The sequence below is a fragment of the Elaeis guineensis genome, chromosome 5 (genome assembly GCF_000442705.2).
Source record: "Elaeis guineensis isolate ETL-2024a chromosome 5, EG11, whole genome shotgun sequence".
Taxonomy (NCBI): Eukaryota; Viridiplantae; Streptophyta; class Magnoliopsida; order Arecales; family Arecaceae; genus Elaeis; species Elaeis guineensis.
Window position 1 is genome coordinate 126,800,846 of NC_025997.2, and position 16,510 is coordinate 126,817,355.

Consider the following 16,510-nt stretch of genomic DNA (forward strand, 5'->3'; position numbering starts at 1 on the left):
ACCATCGGCTGGTTTAGTGCCCAGCGGAAGTCGGACGTCGGCTGTCACCTCTGATAGTGGGTCGGTGATTTGGACTCGACCGCTTGGCCGATCGAAAATAGTATGAATTTGTTTGACCGACATACCTTCGATTGGATATCGTCGAAAGTCATTGTCGACGGTCATTGTCGGAGCCATCAGTCGATCTGATCGGTAGAGTCGGACGTTGATCGGACAGGTCTGAGGATAGATTGACGTCGAGGAGTCGGTCGGTATATTCCAACAATATTAATTTTTTGTTGAAATATTATATTATGATTTAATTTTACCATAATAGTTCTTCCTCGATAATAAACATACTAAATGGGATAGGACAAAATAAAGAGACGTCACAATCAAAATCTTACTAGGACCATCATGATTTTAACACAAATTATCTATTTTTAAACTCAACGGGAAAGCCTTGAGACTGACATCACATGGCTGGTTCCAGATCTCGAAACCCCAACTTTCTCAAAAAAACATAGAAGTTTCAGAAACACTGTACGTCTCTCGCAAGAGAAAGTAGATGCTCGATCAAATGCCTTGGCCCCATCATACAGGAGAACTAAAAAAACAAAATATCATACTCGCCGGGTCCTACCGTACTGTGAAAAATTTTCTTTCCCATGTTAGGCAGCTTTCACACAAAATCACACATCTACGTGCGATCAACATTTTGAACTCCATTAACGTGTAATTAGCGAACCTCAGTTTGGTCCAACGAATATAGAATAAGACCCTTTGTTCCTTGGAACAAATGGGCTCATGTGATCTTATGCTATAGAGCATGCAATAGCGCGATTCAATGTGGTGCAACTTTCCCACTACATGACAAACTTAAGGTAAGAGCATCCATCAAGTTAGCAATTCAATATTGGATGCCTCCAAGCTGGAATCTCTCACCCAGGGGATGATGGTTGGTGGTAAGAACAGGGCTACTTCTCTTGTTTTTTTTTTCTTCCAATAGTCGGTCCCATTCGGTGGAAGTAATCACCTTGCGTACTTCCACGCAGCAAACGGTTCCACCTCCTGCTTCCCGTGAATCCGGCCAACAACACCAGCCCCAATTCCCCAGCCTCACCCCTGCCTATTTTACGTTTTTTTCTTTTTTCTTTTTTTTTGGCTTTCTTTTTTTGATAAAAAGTCCCTGCTTTCCGAGAAATAAAGCAAAACCACTGCCAAAAAGATGGTCTCCGTACCGCCCGACGTTTCTCTCAAAACCACAGACATGACAAAGGCTCCCCCGGACCACGGTACGCTCAAAACCACGAACGAGAGGAAATCTCCAAACCCTAATTCCTCTATCTGCTATAAATATCTTCGCTTTCATTTCATCCCCAACGCTCGTCAAAAAATAAAATTCTCCATTCTCCCCTCCTCTTTAAAAACAAAACAAACACTCCCAAAGCTCTCTGACCTGTATTCTTTAACCAGCGCTCTTTGCTCTCTTGGGATCGATGGACACCTCGATCGGCAGCGTGGACGGGGTGGCGAAGCCCATCTGCAATGACGTTGGCTCTCTCCCCGCCATCGCCTGCCACCCCATCAGCCCCGCCGCTGCTTCCATCTGCGAAGCCGGGGCCACCCTCGGCCGCCACCTCGCCCGCCGCCTCGTCCAGGTTGGTGCCAACGACGTATTCTCCGTCCCCGGCGACTTCAACCTCACCCTCCTCGACCATCTCATCGCCGAGCCCGGCCTCAACATCATCGGATGCTGCAACGAGCTCAACGCCGGATACGCAGCCGATGGATACGCCCGCTCCCGCGGCGTCGGCGCCTGCGTCGTCACCTTCTCCGTCGGCGGCCTCAGCGTGCTTAACGCCATCGCCGGCGCTTATAGCGAGAACCTCCCTGTTATTTGCATCGTCGGCGGTCCCAACTCGAACGACTACGGTACCAACCGCATCCTCCACCACACCATCGGCCTCCCTGACTTCTCCCAGGAGCTCCGCTGTTTCCAGACCGTCACCTGCTACCAGGTATAAAACTAAAAATCCGCTCTCTCTGTCTCTCTCTCTTTGATGGTCCTTTTATCGTTTAAAGATTAAATCTTGGGTCCTTTTATCGTTTAAAGATTGAATCTTGGGTCCTCTTGTGTATGTGTTAACAGGCGGTGGTGAATCACCTGGAAGATGCCCATGAGCTGATCGATACTGCGATCTCCACTGCTCTCAAGGAGAGCAAGCCCGTCTATATTAGCGTCAGTTGCAATCTGCCGGCTATTCCCCATCCCACCTTTAGCCGGGAGCCCGTCCCTTTCTTCCTCTCTCCCAGGTACGGATGGCAACGACCTCCTCTGTTTCTCCTCTGTTATTATTTTTTGATCTCTGAAATGATTCAAAAATCGTTTCTTTGGTTAAATCCGTTTGTTTCATGGTATTCTACAATGACCTTCATAGTGCTTATATATAGCACAACATGGTTTTCTTTCTGTTTACGTTCTTAGATCTCATCATCATCCAAGAAACATTTTCTTATATTTTTCTTGAATATTGAGTTGTTCAATGAACTATATATGGTTTTAGTGATGGGTGATTGTTATTATCATCAGATTGAGCAACAAGATAGGCCTAGAGGCGGCTGTTGAAGCCACCGCCGAGTTCCTGAGCAAGGCAGTGAAGCCGGTCTTGGTCGGAGGCCCCAAGATCAGGGTGGCCAAGGCTGGAAAGGCCTTTGTGGAGCTGGCAGATGCTTGCGGCTACCCCATAGCCGTGATGCCGTCGGCCAAGGGACTCGTCCCAGAGCACCACCCACACTTCATCGGAACCTACTGGGGTGCCATCAGTACTGCTTTCTGTGCCGAGATCGTGGAGTCGGCCGATGCATACCTCTTTGCAGGGCCCATCTTCAATGACTACAGCTCGGTCGGGTACTCCCTCCTCCTCAAGAAGGAGAAGTCCATTATCGTGCAGCCTGACCGTGTGGTGGTTGCCAATGGGCCTGCTTTTGGGTGTATCTTGATGAAGGACTTCCTCCGGGAGCTCGCCAAGCGGCTCAAGCGCAACACTAATGCCTACGACAACTACCACCGGATCTTTGTGCCCGACGGTGTCCCGCCTGAGTGCAAGCCCAAGGAGCCTCTGAGGGTGAATGTGCTCTTCAAGCACATCCAGAAGATGCTAACAAGTGACACTGCTGTGATATCTGAGACTGGCGATTCTTGGTTCAACTGCCAGAAGCTTAAACTGCCACCAGCTTGCGGGTAAGGCCTTGTTATGTTCCACAACTTGTTATACGTTTTGGATTTATAGCAGTTCTTCAATCTTTCTATGCTGTTTGATGGTTAATAACAAGCTGGCATGTCCAGATACGAGTTCCAAATGCAATATGGTTCTATTGGATGGTCTGTGGGAGCGACTCTGGGGTATGCCCAAGCAGCAAAGGATAAACGTGTGATTGCCTGCATTGGTGATGGAAGCTTTCAGGTATCATCTGAATTAGATCACATATGAAACTCTTAAAAAAATATTAAGCCTTCTTACTAATAAATGAAGTGAAGTGCTGCGGAGGTACAATTCTTATGATGTGATCCTCTTCCTTGTTCTATTCAGGTGACTGCCCAAGATATTTCAACGATGATGCGGTGCGGGCAGAACACCATCATTTTCCTCATAAACAATGGGGGATACACCATTGAGGTGGAGATCCACGATGGCCCTTATAATGTCATCAAGAACTGGAACTACACTGCCCTGGTGGATGCTATCCACAATGGCGAGGGCAAATGCTGGACGATGAAGGTTTGTTGGAACCAAAGAAACTAGTGCATGGTCATGTAAAAGACTTCTGCTTAGGTATCTATATTCATGAAGTAATAACCAAAATTATGCATATCTTAATGTAGGTTCAATGCGAGGAGGAGCTTAAGGAGGCGATCCAGACAGCACTGGGTCCGAAGAAAGACTGCTTGTGCTTCATAGAAGTTATTGTGCACAAGGATGATACCAGCAAAGAGTTACTGGAGTGGGGCTCGAGGGTTTCCGCTGCAAACAGTAGGCCACCAAACCCTCAGTGATCTCAAATGTCTGCGATTCTGAATTAGTACTTCTTCAGAATATTTGCCCGCCCTGCTTTTGATGTCTGTTATATGAGTTGGTAGTGACGATATGTAATTTTTTTTTTTCTCGATCATCATGTCTCAATACCTAGTTCTTGCCAGTCTATTGTACCGAAGAACCTTTGACAATGCGACTTCAAACTTGCTCTTTGTGTGAAAATTAAGAAATCTAGTTGGTTGGAAGTGATTCCATTTGGTGAAGAATTTACCTGACAGGAAACTGCTTTTGTGATTATGGCATTGGGTATTCAATGGTAGCTTTCCAAGTTCTCTTGATGAGCTCGATTAAATGGAGTTAGCAATACGATTGGTTCAATCTTGTCCAGGACAACATTGAACTGGACCAGTCTCCATAGAAGAAGACATTGACTGATGTTTTTCATACTTGCTGCACCAGGTAAGGTTGGTGAACCCTCCTCCCTTGACGCAAATGGAGATGAGAAGGGTGATGATGCTTCCACTTGATTTCTCTCAGCACTGATAAGCGGGATGTCAAGATGGAACTTTCCAAATCATCAGGGCCTTTGCTCGTTAGTCTTTTGGGAGTTGGAAACCTGCAAAAATGTTGTAGACTTGTTGAAAGATGCATTCAACTAGCAGAATTGCGAAAGAGAAAGCCCTGTGACTTTCTTTAATTCCTGGTCCAACAAAGGCCCCTCTCTCACTAGATTCCTGTTGAGGCCTTTTAGTCTTGTGCCGTACCTGTTCTTTTCCTTTCTTACTTTTTGTCCAACTTGGAAGGAGTTGTTGCTCTATGACCCCAATATATCTACCAAGTTGTTTTTTATACGTCCATTAGACACGTCTGCTGTTTGTTTTAGATTTTTTCTTGTGCCGCAGATGCTCTTCCAGTTAGTTGGGGCATATGCGTTACGTTAACAGATCGGAGTTAAACTATACAAATTTCAATTAATTAAATCACCCATCTGTTTGGCGTTTAAAGAATATGACCTTTCTGCGACTTGAGTTGTCATGTCTAAGTTGCTTTGTTCATGATGGCATTTCCCAGGTTCTGAGTCGGGGGTCGTTACCAGATTCGATGTTTGGACCTCGAAACTTTGAATTCAGCTGAGGAAAGTTGGTAATTTTTTAGATTGAAAAGGCCAAAAAAGCATTTCCCGGATTTGATGTTTGGAGTTGTTTCCCTTTGATTTCCTTGGTTTCGAGACTATGAAATGTAATTGTTCTTCTCCAATTTTTTAATTTTTCCAGATTCTTCGATGTTTGGAGTTGTTTTCATTGGTTTCGAGACCATGAAACTCCTCCGAAACGTGGTTGTTTATTTAATATAGAAATATTAAAATTTATCCAATCGAATTTGATTTGGGTGTGATCTATATTAACATATATTAAAATTTATTTTAATTAATTTAATTTGATCTAAATTTTAATTAAAAATAATTTTTTTATAAATTGATAAAAATATATTTGATTATTATTACGATAAAATTAAATTATATATAATTATTATAAATAATATTTATCTCAGTTTTTGTAATTGGTTCAGACATTATTTTTGAGATAATATTTTTTTTGAATTTGATCGTCAATTCATTCGAGAATTTTAAAAAAAAAATTCATCCAAAATAATTGAAGTTAGAATTAGCAAATCAAGATATTGATGGTGAACAGCGAGAAATACATTCAATTCGATTTCTTCACAGTTTGATTTTAGAGATTGTAGATAGCATCAATGGCTTCTTTTAAGAAAGTTCTATTGTTTCATAAAATTTTAATATTATAGTATCAAAATCATATAGATTATTTGATTTGAAAATAGAAGTTTTTATGTTCATATAAAGCTTTTACAGGTATAAATTTGACCAGCAATCCTAACTAATTGCCTATGACTAATGTTGTTCTAGTCAAGGAATCATTCCTAGATTCCATACCAGAATCATTTCCAGATCCCTAATCTCCAGCGACCATCCATCATCCAATAAAATAAAAAAAATTAAAAAATAGGGAATGGAGAGGAAGGAGCCGTCGTCGTCTTCTAATAACCTTGTGGTCCTCCCTGTTGATTGTCGAAAAAAATGGTTGAAGTTCCAAAGAGACGGCGGTGGTCCACCTATTCAAGCTTTTTCAACGATTGTCGATCGAATTCTCGAAAAAAAATTATCTATAGATCCCTGGATACATCCGAAATTATTTTTAAGTCTTTGGACTTTTTAAATTAAATAAAAAATCTCTAAAATGCTAAAAAGTTATTTCTAGATCCCTGCCATCCACACAGATTAGTTACACAGATTCATATTCAGGTTACACGGATTTTTGTTCAAGTTACACATATGTTCAGCTTACACAAGTTACCTAGTTTCAATATCTAGTTATGCACGTTCATATTCAAATTATACAGGTATGTATCATGGTTACACAGAAATAACTCCTTAACATTTCAAAAACTTTTTATTCAACTTGAAAAGTTCAGAGACTTAAAAATAATTTTGAATCCATCTAGGGATCTATAGATAATTTTTTCTAAAAAAAAAAGGGCTAAAGTTTCAGAGACGACGGTGGTCCACCTATTCGAGTTTTTTCGGTGACCGTTGATCGGATTATCGAGGGAAGAGTCATAATTTTTGACCCTCATCTACCAATATCTCATTGATCAGCTACTCACCGACACACCCAGCGGAAACTGGTGAATGATCTTTGGAAGAGGGCGACGGTTCGACGATGGGGATCTTATGGTGGCTACCAGTCAAGTTTTAGGGGGAGAAGTGTTGGTTTGGGCACTTTATTCTCTGCTATTCTCTTATTAAATCACTAGCTCATCAACAGTTAGGAGGAAATTTTTGAGCTTGCCACCGGCATTTGGGAATGGCTGGTGACCCATCGACAAAGAACCACTGAGGAGGGGGTCGCCATTCATGGGGTTTTCCACCCCCTTCCGATAGTGATCAGGAAAAGGAAACAAGGAGGAAGAAGACAAGGGCTTAACGGGTTTGGCTTTTGGGTTCTAATCCAAAATCAAAAATCTGATTGGACTCCATTAGTTAAAAAGAGATTTTTGTAATTTAGTATCTAATAAAATAATTAATTCCATAAAGGTTCTCCTAAAATTACATTTTAGTCCTGATACTAAAATTTATTACATAAAACTCTTTGAATTATTATTAAGTTTTTGTAATAAACTATATTACAAATTAAGGCCCTCTGATAATTATGATAAGATTCTTGTGATTTTATTATATAAAATATATAAATTTGCATATTACATATTTATTTTGTGCCATTTAATTTATTTATATACAAATAAAATATTGAAAACATATTATCATGTTCTTGATGATGTATTCATGTCATATTTTTCATATAAAGTTTATTAACATTATTTATGAGAAATTATAAATTTTTGATTTGATTGATTCGGTATGATCATCAAATTGACCATGAACATCTAAAATGAAAAATTTTTTAAAATATATAATTCTGGATAAGTATTATTGATCAAATAAAATTTTAATAGTATTATAATTGTATTTAAGCTACTGAAATGCTGATTCACTTCCAAAAGAGTATCTTCATGTTCGATGTTCGGATGAATAAAATAGTAAAATTGTATGTTGGATCGAGTGATATTTTCATACCTAAAGGTATGATGTTTACTTATACCCAATGTGCATACTTTATTAGATTTACTAGTGATATGATATATCATTAAATGGGTATAGCCACTAGCATGTTATGACACTCGTTGAAAGAAAAGATATAATGATACATCCGATTATACGCCAAAATTAAATATAAAAAATTTATTTTCTTTGAATAAAGTTTAATTAGTTTTATTATTTGATGATAACATGAGCATGTATTATTTATAGTATTAATTTTCATAATTATTGATAGTAGCATAGAAAAATTTTCTTTACTTAATGGATTGAATTTCTTATATAAAGAGAAAAAATAATGCTTATATTAAGATGTACTAACTTTGATCTGATATTTCGAATAGATAAATTTTCACTATTTATGAATAAAAATACATCAAAAAAGTAGAGCTCTTTTAGATAAATGTGAGCATTCCAATCGTCTTAGTTTACTCCTAAAATAATTTAATGTGATATATGAGGGGATCCATCCCTTCATATCACAAGACACATGATTTCTTAGATATTATGGAGCAGCATTTTATAAGCTCCGACAAGACCAACAGCGGCATACATGAGTGTATTATGGAGATCAAGAAAATTGGAACACAGTTAAACGATATTAAGAATTTTATATCAGATGCATTTCTTGTTTATTTTATTCTTATTTCTTTTTTTAATCAGAGTATGTTTTCTTTAAAGTCTCATATAATTCATACAATGAGGATTGGACAGTTAATATTAATCAAATATGTGCAAGAGAAGAAGAAATTGAAAAAGGAGAAAGTAGAGAGAGCGTAAACTTTACTTCACATCATGTTAGTGGAATAGCAAATAAAAGAAAAGGTGCATCTGAAGCAAAAAGGAAGAAAATATTAGCTCTAACATCATATGAAGCCATCAATAAAATTGTAAAATGCTTCTTCTGCAGAAAGAATAGGCACCTAAAGAAAAATTGCATAAAGTATAAAAAATAGTTGTAAAAGAAAGAGACTATTTACTCTACTATTTGTTTTAAATTAAATTTAGTAAATATTTTAAATTTTACTGGTGCATTGATTCTAATGCATTTGTGCATATTACCAATAACTTGTTGAATTTTTTATCAATATCTCTGAATGAACGTGAATGATCTATTATCATTGAAAATTAAGTACATTCACTTATTAAAACAGTTGAATGATATAGAATAGTCTTAGATTTTGGAGTTATTTTTTATATTTTTTTGAAAATTCTTCTATGTTATGGCATCGTAGATGGAGGTATGTTTTTGAAGAAAATATCAAAAATATAATGAAAAATATAATCTTAAAATTATTAAATTTTATTTATTTTATTATATATATTAACTGCATAAAGATAAAATAGACATACATCTAAGAAGCGTCTCACAAAGAGTAAAAATTTTGAAAATCATTTACATTAATACATGTAGGCCCTTTCTGTGAAAAGGATTTCATCCCATAAAATTTTGTTACCTTATAAAATTTCAATAGTTAAATGTCAAAAGCTTGTGATATCGGACTCGCAACTCTCGAGGCACACGAGGTCAACCTCAATGTTCTGTTAGGGCTTTTCCTCTTTAGAGTCGTCCGGGAGTTGGAAACGTGCAAAATTCATAGATTTGTTAGATGGTCCGGTCTGCGCAAGTGGTAACTAGCAAATTTCTGGATGAGAAATCCTTGCACTTCCGTAGTTTGGTCCGTTCTTTATTTCTTTTGCTCAAAGTACCATTTTTCACCAGATCCATGTGTTTTGTTTGCACTCGCTCTGTTCCCTCTAGATTTTTGGCAAGCTTTGGGGGAAGAGTTGCACCTCAACACCATCAGTTTTTACAGAACTGCAACTCGTACCAAGCACATGCCCATTGTTTGTTTTATATTTTCTTGTGCTAGAGATCTGTTCCAGTTGATCAGGGCCTATATTCTATATTAACTGATCAGAGATGCGAATAAAAGTTTCAATTAAATTACCCAACTGTTCAGTATTATGATTATGACCTTTCTGTCACTCTCAGCTAAAGAACTCACCTTTCTGTTTATTTGCTATCCATCCCCTTCAATGTCTTGGATTACAGCCTCTGCCTCCTACAACGTGTTCAGCCACTTGGTGACTCCCCCCACCTACCCATTTTAACGGTTAGCCTCACTTTGTTTATTCCCCTTCATAGCTGTTTGCATGTTAAACTGGTGACAGCACTCTGAAGTCTCCTTGCTGATCCCCTCTGTAAATATTTTGCTGTAAATAGTTTTCGTTCAACGAAGACTCGTTTGGTTCACATAAGAGAAGAGGTGAAAGTGTGGTCCCCAAAAAAAATGGAACAAGACCTCAGATTTGGTTGGAGTGCGGGAGAGAGATGGAAAAGGAACATTTCTATGGTAATAAAATTCAAAACAAATATGAGAATATGGAAAAGTCCGGTTCCCACCGGTTGGAAATTAGGATACTTTTTTTTTTCCAGATATATCCTTAACCTTTTAGATAAAATGAGGAATAAATATTTTTCATAATTTTTTTCAAGAAAAATAGATGTTCAATTAAAGATAAGCTACTCTACAATGTTACTTTTCTATGGTGAATCAAATGTACAAAAAATCATTTTCTTAAACATCATGTATTTAGGTATCAGCTTTTCAGTAAAATATTCTTTCCCGCGAATGTATCAAGTCCTGAAACTTTTGGATGGCCTTAAGTCGTTGAAATTGCTCCCATACTCTTTAGGGAGCTTATGGACTGGATCGCTGTCCCTTAGAATTTCAGTAAAATGGACAAGAAGAAAGATGGATGATTTGGTAAAAATATTTCTAAGAGGGTACCAAAGGTGCAGTCACACCTTTCCTATCACATTTTGAAATTATACAGTCCATAATTCTTTTGAAATGGGATTAGAATCAAACCAATAGGTGAATACTAATGATAAATGTTTTTTTTGCATAATAAGCAGGTTATTTTTCTGATATGTTTAACTTATTAGATTGCCCACATAGATGTCGAGAAAGAAATGTTGTGCAGGCTATAAGTGGAATAGGTGACATTTGAGAAGAAAATGATCTGCTAATATATGCTCAGGTCATTACGATAAAATTTTTGTGAATATAAATTATTCTAAAAAATAATTAATAATTGTGTGAGAGCTGATGATTGATAGCTGCCCCAAAGGTCAACTACCACAGGTTATTCCATTGTAATCTTTGTGTTTTAAAATTATTTTAAAGAATTGTTTAAACGATGTTGTCGTTCCTTTTTAATATCTGTGAACTTAAAATTATTTTTAATAGTTTGTTGAAGAAAGAAAATTAAAAAATCTCGAAGCTGCTTTTAAAGCATCTGAAAAAATTCCATGTAATTTTTGTAAGCTTAATATTATTTTATTGAATGATTTCTAAAATGTTAAAACTGAAAATGCGAAATAAGAATTATTCTAGAAGCTTTGTCAAAATTTCTTGTATTTTTTGTGAGCTTAAGTTGTTTTTAGTTATTCTGATGATTTTTTTTTGTGAACAATTATTCTGATGATTAGACAGACAAATTAATGGCTATCTGCAAGACCAACGATCACATCTATGATTTTAAAAAAATTTTGTATGATTAAAAAAATGATTTAATGTATTTAAAAAAATAAACCTGTGGCTGCTGGGATTCGAGCCCAGGTCTCCACGGCCACAACGTGGAATTCTAACCACTAAACTACAGCCACCTTACGAGTAATTTTTTCTACTAATATTAGAAGTATAATAGCCTAGTTTTTGTTTGAGTGAAAAAATACAAATGATGAGACAACGAAAGGAGAAAACATCCGCAACAATTTATGATTTTATTCAAAAAAATTATTTAAAAAAATATTATTTAAATTTTAAATATATTTTAAATATTTTTAATAAATAATCGATATAAAATTGAATGCATATTCATGTATATGAGTCCTCACAATAATATTAGAATATGGAAAACCAGGCAAACATGTGAACAAGCTTCAGCAAGAAGAGAAGAGGTATATCCCAATATATGTGATACAAAAATAACAAGAGACTGCTAAAATGCAACCCTGTCCACTCTAAACAGCAACCAGTAATAAAGATGTAGCAAGAGTATATAGCGGATAACGTATCAATCAGGACTGTCAAAACCTCCCTTTTCTCCATAAGAATGCAGCAGCACCCCACGGCTGCAGCATTGTTCTTCACTTACCAATACTTTATATCACTCCACTAATGGTCCTGCAATCAGGTATTGCAAGGGTTGATGCTATATATTCAAAAAAGTTACGGTCAAATTCTAATCTGTGCGGATCTTTTATTATGCATCGCACCATGTAATGCACAATACATCCCGTCCATCACGTGATAGACGGATGTGCATCTGCATGCGGCCATCCATCGCACAATGGATGATACACTGTGCACCGTACCATATGGTGCACAACAGAGAACTCGTGCTCAATCGTAACTTGCCAAACGAGGAAGCAAAACTAGCATGGCGAATGATTAGAGTTCCATGCTAGTTTTTGTATTTATGTGCATCAGAAAAATCAGTGTGTGTTGAATTACGAGTAACAAATACAAGAAGTTACTTTTACCCCTTGATATGGAGAATTGGAGTAATTACATACTCTGATACAACGGTGCTTGGCTATTGAATTGCGAAGCCAGCATCACATCACTTTGAGGAACTTCTCATGCACTATAACGAGTGCCCTAAAACATCTTTCCATCAATAATTTTTAAACCGTTTTTTCTTAATTACTTGATCCGGTTATCTTAATGAACCTAGCAAATAGCAACTGCTTCTAAACGGGCTTTTGCGTCATAACTGACTGGTTTTAAATCTTCTCTTGAAAAGGGGTTAGAAAACGATAACAGAAATCTAAACTGAAGGCTCAACGTTATAGATAAGGAAGGATCATCTGTTTCACGAGGAGTTAAAAGAATTTAAAACGCCAGGCCATGCCGTTAACTTGGTGCATTTAATTTGATTGGCTGCTGGCCTAGTCTCCAAGAGAGGCAATTTTCTCTTCGAGCACCCGTCGAACCAATAAATCACCATATATTTTTTTCTTCCAGTTAAGTTCGCAGAACTCATTGTATTATTTCATGATTCACAGAATTGTCACATAAATGTAACAGATATTGTAGGCTAACTGTGTAAAGCTAAGCCAATTGAAATGCTGAGATGCTTGTCAGATACATGTGGGTCATGTCTCATGAATGTAGATACTCTGAACTAAAATGAAAGTCAAAAAAAAATATTAAACTTAGATTAAGAATGGTTATATTCGGATGATCAAAATGACTAATGCATTCATCAATAAAATAATATCCAAACACAGTAGTGCCACCTCTATTTTTCGGGTTTCTTGACGGCAGGGGAGTTTGATATTGATTTGTTTTCTTCGTCAATTCAACTTATGTTTGGACATTGTGTGTCCCTATTGAAAGGATGGTTCTCTATGGTACTATAGAATGCGTGCCAAGGCAAAGGACTTCCTTTTATGGGATGAAAGTACTACTTAAAAAAAAAAGAGGTTGGATGAGATCCTGATCAATTGTGGGAATGAAAGTATTAGGCGAGAGAAGATCCTGCGATCCATATTGGCTAATCAAATAATTGGATTATTGTATAAAAAAAAAAAAAAAAAGAGCAAATAACTGGATTAAATTGACACAATTGTGACTCAAGCCTAAAAAATTTGCTAATGCAAACCTGATTTACCATACACCACTGTAATAATATGACCATTTTTTTGTGAAATGATAAATAGGGGTAATATCCAAATGTAAAAAATAAGTGGATTAACAGCAACAAATTGATGTATCGTGTCAATATAAGGCTACTCATGTGAGATTGAACTTAAGCGTATCAAGTTAGACAAGTAGAAAAATCAACTTATTTCAGATCACTCGATTCAATCTATTTATTAAACAAGTAATTATATAAATAGAACAATAAAAAACATACCTAAAATAAATATATATTATTTGTGATGTTTCAATACCAACTAGACTCAACCTGATCCATTGCCACTACTCGAGTGGGAGCCGACAAGAATCAGACTTCCAATTGTGGTAACCGGTCAGGGCGAGAGGCTTAATTGGTGGGCGGCCGTTTGCGGTTCATGCTTGCTGGCTGCCTGCCATTCAGCCAACCATCACACTAGAAAACCGTTTCGTTTTCATTGCTGAGTGGCTACCAGCAACCCCCCTTCTCCTCCCCCTAACCCCTTTCAACTACACCATCACCTAAACCAAAAACAAACGGACGAACCAATTACACCCTCCGAACTCCTCTCTCTCTCTCTCTCATGTGTATATATAGAAGACAACAAAGACCAAAGAAAACAAAGCTAACCCAAAACAAGTGGAGGAGAAGAAAGGAAGAAACAAAGCAAGTGGTCTTAATTAGTTCTTGTTTTCAAATGGAAGGAGTAGGAGTTGGAGAAGAATATAGCAGAGTGAAAGGGTCGTGGCGGCCGGAGGAGGATGCGAAGCTGAGGGAGCTGGTGGAGATATATGGACCCCGGAATTGGAGCTTGATAAGTGCCGGCATACCGGGACGTACCGGAAAGTCGTGCCGGCTGCGGTGGTGCAACCAGCTCAGTCCCGACATCCACCACCGCCCCTTCACCGCCGCCGAGGACGCCATCATCGTCGCCGCCCACGCCCGCTACGGAAACCGATGGGCCGCCATAGCGCGACTCCTTCCCGGCCGCACGGACAACGCCGTCAAGAACCACTGGAATTCCACCCTCCGACGCCGCCGCCTCCGCGGCGAGAAGCCTTTCTCCCCCGCCGACGCCGCAGCGGCCGACGCCTCGGGCAGCGGCGGCGGTGCAGGGTCGTCGGTTGTTGACGAATCTGACTCGGAGTCGGTGCGGAAGCGGCAGTGTAGAAGGGAGGGTAAGGGTTGTTTGGCGGTGGCGGCGGCGGCGGCGGCGCCGGGGCCAGCGACGGCGCTGTCCCTGAGGCCTCCGGGGGAGGGCGGCGAGGAGCGGCGGAGCGAGGTGGAGGCGAGCGTGGTGGCGGTGATGCGGCGGATGATCGCGGAGGAGGTGAGGAGTTACGTTCATGGATTGCAGTCGGACGGTGGTGGTGGTGCCGTCTCTTTATCCGTCAAGTCCGAGTCGGCATCCAGCCACTAAGAGATTTTTTTTTTTTCTTTTTTTTTTCTGGGAGGGTGCATGGCGGAGGGTAGTAGCTGAAGGCAGGAGAAGTGTTTATGTGTTGTACGAGTAAGAGGAACAGGGCAGAGGAAAAGACATAACCGTTTTTTTTTTTTTTTTTGAATATGTATCGTTATTTTCTATATATTTCTAAACCATCAGATTACATATTTATAAACTTCACAGAAAATTTTAGTACATGTGACTTTTCAATTTTCACTGCAATCTTTAAATATTTTCTCTTTTCCAACAACACTTTCACACTACCCAATCAAAACATTAAAAACAGGTTTAGATTCCAACAGTAACAACATTGGCTTGTGCTTTGCATCCCATATGACTGCCATCAAGGAATAGACAGCCACCAAATATATGTGTCATACATGACACATGAGTTCGTGGACTGCCATCATAAATGATTTATAACTGCACAACACCCTACATCATCAATGATTTCATAAAGGTTAGATTTATGTTCTATTTTTCTATTTTTTTTGTCCCGCTTTTGTTTTTTTAGATTAATATGACAAAAATGTGTAAATATGAATAAGTTTTGTTATTTTAAGTGGAAAAAATTTCCGAGCATAAGCAATGCTATGAGAGTCGGAAATGAATACTCCGTGCCCCTTCACCAAATTTTGCTTAAAAATCTTTCATAAATTTTATTCATATGCTTGTATATTTATTAAATTATATTCTCACCCTATTTTTTATTCTTCTTCTTTTTTGCGAATGAAGTTATATCACTAAATATTAGATTAAAAATTTCATAATTTAGATTTACAAATTGGGGATAATTTTTCAGCTATATCACTAAATATTAGATTAGAAATTTCATAATTTAGATTTACAAATTGAAGATAATTTTTCTATAATGAAGGTTCACAATTTATTATTCTATTCTTGTTCTTTTTAAATTAACTACGAGAACATTCTTGGTGGATACAACCTCACTCTTTAGGTTGCATGTCATATATACATTATTCTTATTTTTGTTTGGTCACAATTTCTAGAACAATTCTTGATTGAGGGTGCTTTTATTCATTAAAAGAAAAGGCAGATAAAAATGGTGGTATTGTGTTAAAATAACTTATGATTATTTTCTTTAAAATAATTATGTTTGGTATAAGCAAGATCATGAGCATAATTATAATTTAGTTGAGTCAAACTGTTTATTAAAAGTTATTTGATTAATAAGCAAAAAAGCTTAATCTCAGCCTTATTCTAGTTTAATCTTTGAACCAAGTATTACAGTAGTCAACTACTCAGACTTATCAGTAGTTGACAATTGTTATAATTAATTAGTTCAAAAATTAAATTACAATAGTCAACTACTCGAATTATGCACCTTTTCCAGTTCTTACCCAAAAAAAAAAAAAAAAAGAATTATGCAGCTTTTGCAAGGAATACGGGGGTGCTGACTCATCCAAATTTATTAAAAAATAGAGAAGATAGAAGAATAAAATAATTAAATATTGAATAATAATTTAAAAGTTATAGTATACTTTCACAGGGGCATTTTGAAAATTTATGTCTAAAAGCTCCTGGTAAAAGTTAAAAAGCTGTGAAAAGACTACTTACTAAACCATTTTGGCTTTCTTTAGTTTCTTGGCTACAAAAGCTTCTAGTCTGCCGAGCACAAAAGCAGGTTGTTTTGGAAATTTCAAGTTTTAGAGTGCGTAT

General features: G+C 37.6%; 2 protein-coding genes and 1 non-coding gene across 3 annotated transcripts; 2 read left to right on the plus strand and 1 right to left on the minus strand.

Moving 5' to 3' along the window:
- The first annotated feature begins 1,346 nt into the window (after window positions 1–1,346).
- LOC105045855 (pyruvate decarboxylase 2) lies at window positions 1,347–4,282 on the plus strand. Its single transcript, XM_010924278.4, has 6 exons — window positions 1,347–2,000; window positions 2,132–2,295; window positions 2,573–3,223; window positions 3,329–3,446; window positions 3,573–3,761; window positions 3,866–4,282. Exons 1-6 carry the CDS (start codon window positions 1,479–1,481, stop codon window positions 4,034–4,036), a joined length of 1,815 nt encoding a protein of 604 aa, XP_010922580.1. The 5' UTR covers window positions 1,347–1,478; the 3' UTR covers window positions 4,037–4,282.
- Window positions 4,283–11,296: 7,014 nt separating this feature from the next.
- On the minus strand, window positions 11,297–11,368 carry TRNAH-GUG (transfer RNA histidin (anticodon GUG)). Its single transcript has one exon. It is a non-coding gene; the product is annotated as a tRNA-His (tRNA).
- Window positions 11,369–13,574: 2,206 nt separating this feature from the next.
- On the plus strand, window positions 13,575–14,893 carry LOC105045854 (uncharacterized). The gene has a single exon (XM_010924277.2). It carries the CDS (start codon window positions 13,970–13,972, stop codon window positions 14,804–14,806), a length of 837 nt encoding a protein of 278 aa, XP_010922579.2. The 5' UTR covers window positions 13,575–13,969; the 3' UTR covers window positions 14,807–14,893.
- Window positions 14,894–16,510: the final 1,617 nt, after the last annotated feature.

Coding starts and splice junctions, on each gene's coding strand:
- LOC105045855 (XM_010924278.4), top strand. CDS start 1,479: ATGGACACCTCGATCGGCAGCGTGGACGGGGTGGCGAAGCCCATCTGC. Junction 2,001..2,131: donor AGACCGTCACCTGCTACCAG/GTATAAAACTAA, acceptor ATGTGTTAACAG/GCGGTGGTGAATCACCTGGA. Junction 2,296..2,572: donor CCTTTCTTCCTCTCTCCCAG/GTACGGATGGCA, acceptor TATTATCATCAG/ATTGAGCAACAAGATAGGCC.
- LOC105045854 (XM_010924277.2), top strand. CDS start 13,970: ATGTGTATATATAGAAGACAACAAAGACCAAAGAAAACAAAGCTAACC.